The sequence below is a fragment of the Diadema antillarum genome, unplaced genomic scaffold, assembly GCF_040938485.1.
Source record: "Diadema antillarum isolate AM-2024a unplaced genomic scaffold, OU_Dant_1.0 seq00000326_RagTag, whole genome shotgun sequence".
Lineage (NCBI taxonomy): Eukaryota > Metazoa > Echinodermata > Echinoidea > Diadematoida > Diadematidae > Diadema > Diadema antillarum.
Window position 1 is genome coordinate 724,310 of NW_027271344.1, and position 11,472 is coordinate 735,781.

The 11,472-nt window shown below is 39.4% G+C and overlaps 1 protein-coding gene across 1 annotated transcript in view; it reads left to right on the forward strand.

Annotated features, from left to right (window-relative positions):
* Window positions 1-915, forward strand: part of LOC139730676 (tRNA (32-2'-O)-methyltransferase regulator THADA-like) — a 52,975-nt gene extending 52,060 nt beyond the window's left edge. The window contains exon 37 of the mRNA XM_071641533.1: window positions 713-915. Coding sequence (XP_071497634.1) covers window positions 713-915 — 203 coding nt within the window. The remainder of the gene's footprint in view (window positions 1-712) is intronic.
* The last annotated feature ends 10,557 nt before the right edge of the window (window positions 916-11,472 follow it).

An 11,472-nucleotide genomic window follows, 5' to 3' on the forward strand; every position in this document is an offset into this window, starting at 1 on the left:
ACAGTGACAATTTCTAAGGGCAAGGGTCTTTAAAAACATGTTGCTTTCATATGTCACACACACTGCTGCATTTATGGTCTCTTGCTCACAAATGAGCAAATCAAGAGCTGCATTCATTTGGTTGAGTTCATTAAAAAAAAATCAGACAAATGAAGCTGCTTTCTTTGGGATTCATTAGACAATAGACTGTTCATGTGTACAGTAACCATTAATGCACAGACTCGCCTGAACTCGCGTTGCAATGAAATTTCACAGACTTGACTTGTCGTTTGCAACATAAATGTCACTCTCCAAGATTTCACCTTGATAAATATCTAAGAAACTTAGTATTTGATAGTAGTATATCAAATATGTTGTAGATTTGAGTGCTGAGAAGCAATTCAATGACCATATCATAGAACATGTGATCACGTATGGTTCGTCAAGTGTGTAAAATGCAAGTGTTGTCAATGTTTCAAATCATCAACATTGGAATGCTGCACTTGATGAGTTAGTAACTTAACCCGCTGAAGACGAGCCCTGAGAATACTCAGGCAGGTGTCTTTGGGAAAGGTGTGTTATAGCAAAATTAGCCCATCCTCAGTGGGTTAACTATCCTGACATATCATATATGCTTGCATTATCATCTCTTCTCTCACTCCCCTTTCTCTTGATATGTATTGATCTCCCCCCCCCCTCCTCCTCTTTCCTCTACATTCTGTGCTGGTATCAGACCTTCTGGCATGGGATTTACACCCCTGCCTCTTGCTCTATGTGGCTCCATATCTACTCACCCTACTCTCCCCCGTGGATACCATTGTTGACCGCATCAAGCTGCTTCACCGATGGGCAATGGAAGGTGTGGAGAAGGACGAGTCTTCTGCTCCACATGAGATGACGGGCAAGGAGGAGGAACAGATGAATGCAAGTGCTTAATTTGTTTGTCAATTACCTTCTGCAAAATCATTTTTTTTCATCAAGTGGAAACACAAACAACAAACAACAAACAACAACAACAAGGTGAACAAAAAATGGTTCGACTTAATGTACATCATCACACCTTAAACTGAGAACTTGTACCTCAATGAACTTGTAACTGAAGGGATTGCTTTAACCCGTTGAGGATGAGTCCCGAGTATACTCGGGCAGGTGTCTATGGGAAATGCGGTTGTAGCAAAATCAAACCGTCTTCAACGGGTTAATATTTTTGGTCTTTGTTATAAGTGCTCTTTTTTCTTTTCTTTGATATGTATAATAAGAAGGAAGAATTCATACAGAACAGCAAACTTTTACAAGGAATTTTCAGATATAGTTGATTGGCAGTATCAGGTAAATTGTATGTGTTGTACTCTGATACTCTACCTTGTGTATCACTACTATAGCTGCTTTGTGTGATCAAGCCCTCAATATACTCACTTTTAAGTCCTACTCTCACATCATGTGTCATCTTATATTGTGCTGTTTTATAGTATTCCCCTGTGCAGTAAAGCTCAAGCATACTGGCAGCATGACTGAGTGGTAACTTTACCAAGTTTATGCCACACACTCTCTCTGATAGAGTTTTAGTAACCTCCTGCATACCGGGCATTTCTTGTCTTAAATGTGCACTTTCGAATGCCTGTGGGTAGGCTGTATGTCATGATGTCTGCTTTGTGCGGTTTGGATGTTTGTGTGTGTGTATGTGTGTGTGTGTGTGTGTGTGTGTGTGTGTGTGTGTGTGTGTGTGTGTGTGTGTGTGTGTGTGTGTGTGTGTGTGTGTGTTTGAGTAGGATATGATGTGATAGCACTCATGTGGACAGATGGTTATGTTCAATCTGCAGCTCTACAAATGAAGAGAGAAGCAAGCACCCTCAGGTACAATACACACACACACACACACACACACACACACACGCACACACACACACACACACACATTTGTTGATCCAGTGAGAGACCACCAAGTAAGGTGACAAAGTGACCTTGGAGCACTGGATTGCCAATTTAAGTGTCTGAGTTTTAAACATGCATTGATAGAAGGAGTTTTCTTCCAACCCAATCACTTGCTGGCCGCAATGAATATAATTTCTGCTGACTCCCTCTGGACCCAAGAGCATATTTGAGCATTTTAAGGTAAATTCTATGCCATTTTCAAGGTGACCTTGATAAAGAAATTAAATAAGAATCAACAGAAGAGATGAAAGTCTCCTTCCAATAATCTTTTTTGTTTTTTCATGAAACAGTCATATTGGTCATAGTCATGTATGCAAATTAGATTAGGTCATGATGTCATCAGACTACAACTCTCCTATTGGTCTGTTCTTGAAAATCTTGTGAATTGTGAGGTACCTATGGAGACTCCTTCCTTAAGGCTGTTACTGCTAAATCATTACAACTGTAGAATGATTTGATGCAAGGATATCATTTCTTCTTTTTGGATTTGTTTCAAAAAGGAAGCAGAGAAAAGACTAATGTGCAGGTCAATGTGTCAGGCTGTGACATTGTCCCTTCATGTAACTGCCATGTACATCTGTTTGACCAGCATTGCTTTGACTATGTCATGCAAACAAAATACTGTGAAATGATTTCACTCCATTCATATGAATCGAGTTGTGGACATTCACTTTGAGATTTAAAGCATCTGCTCGTGATTTTTCCGTAAAGGGCGTGCACTTAATATGTAAGGAATTGATTTAAAGAGCTCAAAAGTATTGCAAAATGATGTGTATAGGGAGTCTTCACAGTGCATGGTCAGGTATTCAGTCTGATGTTAAGGCTCAGAGGAAATCACTGCAACATTTTCAGATCCACGTTGGTGTAGACAGGGAACTGGAGCATCAAGGTACCTCAGTGGCCAAGGTACCTCAATGGCCAATCTTCCATCCAGTGCCAATGATAAACATTAACAGACTGTCGTGTTGCCGTCAATCTGTTGGACTCTTCAATTGTGGTTTTACATCTAGGCATCCTGTTTCATTCAGTCACATTTCGTCAGCTGTCTGCTCAAAGAAGCAAAGTAGCAGGAGGTAAATTGGCGGGAAGTGCAGCACCAGAGAGCTTTGATAGTTGGGTGAGTCTAAGTTTGGTGTAGGTGTTTGCGGGACAGTAGGAGATGTCTCGGAAAGAAGCCAAATGTCAAACAGGATTGCCTGTCATGCAAGAAGGTTGAAATCGAAGGAAATTCGATGACAAGTGGAGATGTGGGAGAACTCTAGCACGTCAGTTTGACAATGAAACCATGCCTGAACCACCACTGAGAGTGTCATATGCTGACCCCCGGAGTGATCTTAGCCTACTTTCACTCCCACAAATTAACTTAGACAGGGTATTTTTTTTTCTGTTGTTGGTAGTCATTTGGAAACACTCAATACTCACTAAGGATTTTATGACTGTTCTGGTAGTTGTTTTCATTTTCTGGTTCTATCATTTTATTCCTGGCAGGCAGTGTTGGCTAAACCCTGCCTGCCGTGCGAATGACTAGTAAAATTGCATCAAAGAGGAACAACCAATGGATGTTGTAGTCAACAACACTTTTTGAACAGGTTGACAGTCCATGGTAGGAGTGGCAGTAGACCTGAAAATAAAAATCGGATCATAGTGTTGCCCAACCAAAGTGTTTTGCTTGGTTCTTCTCAGAACTCGACCAAGAAAGAGTACTAACAGTCCTTTCACAGGACTGCTATGCATGATGCATAGCCAAACGCAGACACTGTAATTCCACCTGTTGTGTGCACAATGCTTTGCCTTAGATTTGCTGCAGAGGTGTTTATAAGGTCAAATCTTCAGACATACTTTGCCAAAAACGGAGAGGACTTAGGAGTGAGGTACTACATTTTGGGACAAAGATTAGAGTCTAGAACCACTACTTCCAAGGCTTTCTCAAACATTTTGAAGAAATGTTAGCCAGGTGAAAGCACTTTATTATGAATGCTATTTTATATCATGGAAAATTACACACCATGTGCATTTTTTTTTTCTTTCAGTCATTACTACATAAAGCATGGATTGATGAATAGTTACAACAAAGCGTTTCTTGTGCTTTTCCACTCCTCCACCCCCGTACCCCCACGCTTTTTCTCCCCCCTAACCCCCACCTCCTCTTTATTTGCAGTTGTAATGTATTATGAACTTTCCCTGAACCCTTTCTGCAGAGAGATGTGGTATCATATCTTTTTCACTTGCTTTCATGTGTCTGTTGACACTGACAATGTGACAGCAGTACAATCAATCTACCTGTGAGACAAGCTAGTTGCAGCGGTGGCTTTTGGGGGCCCTCATGTTTGAAGTGCGCTAGCGTTTCGAGGTCACACTTTATATGCATCTAAAAGTACACTCAAATTATCTTGTTTGGAAACCTGTGGATGACACAAATATCAGAACCATCGTTCCCTCATTCTTCCTTTTTCTAAGTTTCACAGATTCCTAGAGTTTTTTATCTCCATATATATTCTGGTGTCATCACATTTCTCAAAACTGCGATCAAGTAGTCATCCAATGTTAGGATGAAAGAATATTGGTCTCATTGGTATTAAAAGAATGTGTAGGAAGTCCAACAGGCCTTCTAGTGTCACTTTTTCATGAGTATTTCTCACCTGCAAGAAAGTCAAAGTCTGATACGGCTTGCTTACTGAGTTTCGTCAGTCTTATGTGTGATTGGTATATTTCTGTTTGAACTGTCAACCTTGACGCATTGTAGTTTGGGACTCCCGTCAAGTCTCCACAGGCCACCTGTTCACAGTGGCCACCAAGTGATTCATCCACGGGGGAGAGTCTTCCCAGAAACTCTGCATATTTCAGTCTGTCTACGTTGGCTGCTTGCCTGCTATCATCATACCCCAAACTGTAACGAGCACCATGACGCACGCAACATCAGATGGATGTATGATATAATCAGATGCAGATGGTCTTATGCTGTGTTTGAACATTTGCAGCATGTTTCTATGGTCAAACTTCCTTTTTTTATCCCCAAGTTTTTGAAAAGACACAGATTTTAGCATCACTGCACTGAGCATTTAAAACAGAATATAGGAGATACTTTTATGTGCTGCTGTCTTTATAATTATGTGTGTTTAAAAAACAATGTTTCTAAAGCAATCTTTGTCTTCAAAGTACTTAAGGACATAATGTGTGGCAAGAAATTTTCTCCTTCACACTAACATGTTGTCATAACCTTAGCTGACTAGTGAAGGACAGCACTGACAGGGTTGTACAGGGTAGGATCTATCTTCACTTATGAAGAGCTGAGTTAACCTGCTCACGTAGTGATAGTGGAAGAATTTCAAAGAATATGTCATGTTGTACACAACTGTGACAGTGTAGTCTCGATCTAGTGCCAGAGGATGTAGTGATTATTTTGTTTGTTTTGGTTGAAATATCAAATGCAGATAGATACATCTTTTACATACAAAATGGCTCTGCCATACATTGTGTGAAAGGCAGGGTAAGAAAAGTCAAATTTGCAGAGAACACAAAGTCCTCCAGGTACAATAAAAACAGGCATGTATCATATACAATTGTGGATAATGTATGAATTTCTTTCGCTGTGATTTTGTTAAGCAGCAATCAGAGACAAAGATGGAATTCTTGAGTGACAACTTAGCTAATGAATGACAGTCAAGACGATGTTGCAGTACGTTGATGATGTGAAGCTGGTAAACTGGTGTCAAGCTGTATTTATAGTTCACATGAACATTTTACGGTTGCCATCTATTTAGGGCTCAAATTTTGCCCAGGGTTTATCTTCATCTGCCTACCATTAGTGACACTAGATATGTGCATGGTGGATTTCACCCAGACAAAGCATGATTACAACAAACATGTAATTGGAGTAGGCTCATCATCAGGCATTTCAATGAGTCAAAAACATTAGAGTTCAAATATTTAACAATTTGCTGTTGCCAGCACAAATGGGATTTTACATCATAAAATGAATACTTGCCTTAGTGGATGATCTATGTACTCACTGCATATAGATTTATCTCTTATGCTGATTGCTATTTCTTATTCTGCATTTTGTAGGCCTCCCAAAAGAGAGAAAAAAAGTAGGTTTAGATGCCTCATTTACTCGAGAAGTTCAATCACATAATGAAAACGGAAATGCAGTTAAATGTTATACTTTATTTCAGCATCTGAAGGAAAGACCAAAAAAAAATCACATAAGTGATTTTTTAGACAAATCGCAAAAGTACTTTGACAAGGCTGAAAATGATAGAGCTTTATTTCAAGTGGATCTGTGCAGAGCTGAGTTGCATATTCATATCTCGATATGCAGAGACTTTGAATGCATGTTTGACCTGGAACTTCATGGAGTTCTAGTATCTATGGAGATTTTTTTTTTGGCTGCTTCTCTGTGTAAAGACACAATATCAGTAGAGTAAACTTTTCTCCCGCTGAACTCCACGTCACCTTTGCTGAAAGGTTGCGAGGGTTAGGTGATTGTCTTTAGTCTCATTACCTTCTCCCTCTCTGCGGTGTCATATCAAAAAAGGCATCTGTCATAAATCAAACACCTGTGCCCCATTTCACCCTCTCCGACTCTCTTCAATTTTTTTTTTTTTTGTTTCTTCTTTCCTGCTGTCTGCGTGCCAGTCGTTAAAGGTGACCCTAATAGATGACGTATTCTCCCGTAGCCTTGAGGAGATGAAATTGTCGATTAGTAAAGTGGAGCATGTGTAGTGTTCATTGTTCTCCATGACACTGACCCCGGAGGTGCACCGTGGTACTGCCGCCATGTCAACGAAAATGCTGTTTGTAACAAAAGTTGTTCGTTTCGAGGGCGGTGCAGTGTCGTCAACACATTGTTCTCAATGATGTAGATGATTTTGTCATCGAGCAACAGTCCTAGTGACATAATGCAGGTTCAAAATCACAATCGAGTTAAAAGCCATTGATAACATCTGATCAGTAGATAGTCTTGCCTGCTCTCATTTGATCAATTAGATCCATTATTCGGGATGTAATTTGTTGTTTCTTTGTGGTCCAAGAAATTGATGATGTTTGCTTGTGTGCTGGTCTAAACAATCTTTTTAAGTCTTTCAAAATTGGTAATTCCACAGGATAACCTGTTGTAGTTTGATTTGCAAGTTAAGTTCATTCACAGCAAAGAAAAAGCGAGATGAGGAAGTATTCCTGTATTTGCTCAGAATTTGATTATAGAGCTATGGCTGTTTTTTTTTTTTTTTTAATGAATACTTGATTCAAGTCTCAACTCTGGTGACATGTATCATAAATCACTCCTTGAGTGAACATTAAAACTAAAGTTCGCTGCATGAGAATTGAAATTAAACTTTTTTTTTGTCAACAAGTATGTGGAAACCATCAATGTTGTGTGATTAAACTTTGACTTTTCTGTGATTCAAGTTCCGATAAATTCTGAATGTTATGTTTATTGAAATTTTTCTCCTCTGTAATCCAAGCACTTGGAAGCCATGCATGTTTTTTTTTTTTTCAGGTAAAGATATGCAGCTCCAATCTACCCATATGCTGCCTCATAGTAGCCTAGACTGATGGGTCTGCTCTCCTGACGGTGAACGTCTCATGCAATCATCATCTCTCCATTCATAAAACAGCAAAGAAGATTCTTTCATGGTCCTTTTATCATGCATGATGATCTTGGAGAATTGTGGATTAGATGTTTGTGTTCACTGGTAGTTGAATAAAATGGTCAAGTGAAGTTTGTTCCTTAGTCAAAGAAGAGAGCAAAATGAAGTGAGAAAGTGTTGTGATAGCGCCTTCATCAGGACTTGTGTAATACTCCTCAGATCAGTGGTAAGACTTGACGGAAGGTTGGAAGCAGCTGAAAGTGTTGCTTGTTTGTCAAAGAAGATAAAAAGACTGTGACACAATTTGTCCTAAAGGTCAAAGGGACATGTAGTAACATTGACTTGTATTGATTTTGACTGGAAGATCTTTGAGTAGAGGTTCATTTGCCAATTCTGTTTCTACTTCAGACAAGGTGCAAACAAGGGGAGACCTAACCCTCCTTAACCCAGAGTTCATGTTGAAATCAAGAGGAAAAAGTGTGTGTAATTGGTCTTCCTCTCCAGGCCTTCATGAAGACATGACTAAAAATAAGTTTAAAAAGCCCTCCATGATCTGCTTGACTTGGTTGAGGAGCAGAGTTTGGGTGCGGAGGAAGTACCTGTTACCCGTCGCAAACAATTGCTCATCCCCCGTGATGACAAGACACTGACTGCCAGCGTGCATCTTCAACTTCGGGTCATATATCAACGGTGAGCAGGCACTTGTTCCAGACAGGTGTGGTGAGAATTCATGCGCAAATCGGGATTTGCCCCCCGAAAATTATATTAGATAAACAAATAGGGCAAGAGAAGATTGAAATAGAGAGAGCGAGCATTCCACCATCACTGCTGATAACTGGAGAACATTTGCCAACGTTGTGGCAACAAAAGCGTAGCAGCTGCTCCCGCAGACAAAATATGCCACATTTGTTTCCCTGCTAAGGTGGGGGCATCACAATGAATCAGGAAGTCGGTGAGGAACAAGAGGTGCAGCATTTTATCCCAGCGCTCGGCATTTTAAAGGGAAGATGACTCACGAATTGAGGTGGTGGAGAAAAAGTGCAATGGCTGTTGATGGCCCGCTCCAGTTTTGTTTGTGAAGGATGGAGTGGAGAGTTTGGGAAGGGAAGGGGAGGGGAGGGGAGGGGAGGGAGAGGGGCTAAGGGAGAGAGCGACAGGCAGGAAAGAGTCATGCTGTGAGAACTACAGAGGAAACATAGTAGGTGACGTAATCAGTTTTGGCACCAAGCTCTGGTAATTACCCCTAAATGAATGACGAAATGCACCTACGCTAACCACCTTAGCAAACACAGAGTGAGGAAGAAAAACAACTCATCCAGACCTTTGGGTGCAATTTGAGTGATCTTCTCATATCAAGGAAAGGAAAAGACAATGAGATAAGGACTTAAGAAAGATCTAATTAGAGGTGATGACCAGCTTCTACCAGTGCAAAGGTCTCATGCATTCTTTGTGCGAAAGTATAGAGAGACAACCTTGGTTGACACGTAATCATTTCAGAGAATACTGTAAATGCTTAACAAGCTTCATAGGATTATCAAACAACTTGCAATCTGTAGGTTGTAGGCAAGTTGTTGATTTGTACCACCACCCACACACTGAATATGAGATGGCATTTTTTTCTTTCTTTTCAGCTGCTATGTTTTCCTTTTACTTGATCTTTCCTGCTGGAGAAATTTCCTAAGTTCATTCGTTCGTTCGTTCGTTCGTTCGTTCGTTCGTTCGTTCGTTCGTTCGTTCGTTCGTTCGTTCGTTCATTCATTCTTCCGTTTCCAACAGAAACATATAAATATTTTACAGAAATTGAATACATAAATTTCGTCATAATACGTAATAAAGGATAATTTTACAAAATATTGTAAGTATACGGAAATGCTGGAAATGGGGAGGAATGCTAAAAAGCAGTGCTTGTAAGGTGCATTCCCCCCACATGTAATACATCAAATTATGTGATTGATAGACTGATATACATAAAAAGTGGAAAAACAAAGAAACTAAGATGTGGAGACCTATAACTAACCTAACTAAGTTGTATGTTAGTATATTGTGTCTGTTAAATGCTTGAAAATCAAATCTATGACAACAGCATATTGGCAGCCTTGTCATTTACCTGCAGTAACACTTTCAAGAAAAACAAAGAAATAAATTATTTGTTCATGGTCGGATGAAGAGACAATTTTAGATAGTTATCAGCTGTGACATCTTCTGCATTTGTTACCACATGCTATCCCTTGGAAAAATGAAATATAGTACTCTGCAATATATGTCAATCAACAGTTTACTGAAGCATAGGATTCTTAGGCTAGAATGTTGCTTCCTTGAATTTAAAAAAAAAAACACGAAATGGTTGCTGCATATGAAATAAGGGAGTGTTTTAGTTATGATTGAACTTGAAATTCTGTATGTCTGGTAGACACATCATTGTGTATGACATCTGCACATCAGTACCTGCTTTCTGTCAAACCAGTTGACACAGGTGAAGAAAAATGCTTAGTGTAACTTTAACCAGACCATGCAAACAATGCCTAAATGCAGATGTACCTCAAAGTTTACCCTGTTTTTACCAACTAATTAAAGGTACCTCTCAGTTACCTTGTAGCAGCTTCACATGTTTGAAGAGCATGGAACCTTGTAACCAAGAATCAAACATGGCTTGCCTGGAATCCTATTAATTGCAGTGAACCAGATTCTAATTGAGACCTCACAATGCTGAATGGGTTATATTGGTGACACAACCACAAATGCAAAGTAGAAAAGGTGAAAAAAAAAAAAAATCATCAGCCCAAATCTCTTCCACTACTTTGCACACATATATATCACAACAGCCATGCTTATGGTGGATGATTGGCAACTATAACCTACTTCATTTCTTTTATTTTTCTTTCCCTATGAGTGTCATCATTGCTCAGGTCATAGCAACACACACACACACACACACACATTTTCAAAGACAGAGTTGTCTTTTTGATTTCATGTATGTAAAGAAATCAGTGAAGGTTTGGGATAGGTCAGTAGGAGAATTGTGAAGTTATGACATCTTTATTTGATCTAATTGGGATATGTAGTTGCAGCTAATATCACCATTTTATGAAAGCATGTGAACTTTTTTTAATCCATAAATTTCATGTTGTTATGTCTAATTTTGATAAAACCTAAACTGTTCTGTTTGTTTCATTTCGCACATTAAAGACAACTTGAACATGATGTGGTATTACACTTCATTCTTTTGCCACCTGATCCTTTACTGTATCAATTCCCTCATCTCTACCTGCACTTTGTTTCACAGACCATCGCCTACTTATCAGTCTCATCTTTCCACCATGAGCTCCCTTCACCCATTACTGTATAAGCTGTTATTTTCTGCGAGGGTCATTTTCGCGGATTTCGTGAATTGCCGTTGGACCGCAAATTTAACGACACGTGAAAACGTCGCCATATATGCGCCAGGAAAATCGCGCGTTTACATTAGCCTCAGTATCAATTCACGAAAAAACAACATCTCGCGAAAATGTCAGTGGCCTCCTTATTCGCAAAGATATCTGTATGTGGAAATAACAGCTTATACAAGATTGTGAAACCATAATTGTCAACTGTCCCTTTTTGATGTTTACATCAGACGCAGTTACGACATTTGAGTGTCAAGCATGCCTTCTCATATGCAAACTCTCCCGGAAGGTACATGAGAAAATAGTAAAATTTCTACAAGGAAGCATTTATCTCAGTCCTGAGATTTACTTTCTTTAAAGATATAAGAATATACATATTTTTTCTTCGCTATTTAATGCTCATTAAAATGTAATTTGAATTATGTCTTGAAGTGCAATTATTTCCATCATTATCACCAACTTTAGTATGGACTCAGTCAGTACCTCAGCTGTGCATATGTAAGTCATACTGCAGATTTGCAACTGTAGCATTACTTCCAACTCTTTAAATCAATACCTTACCCATTGAATGCATGCCCTTTTGTACATTC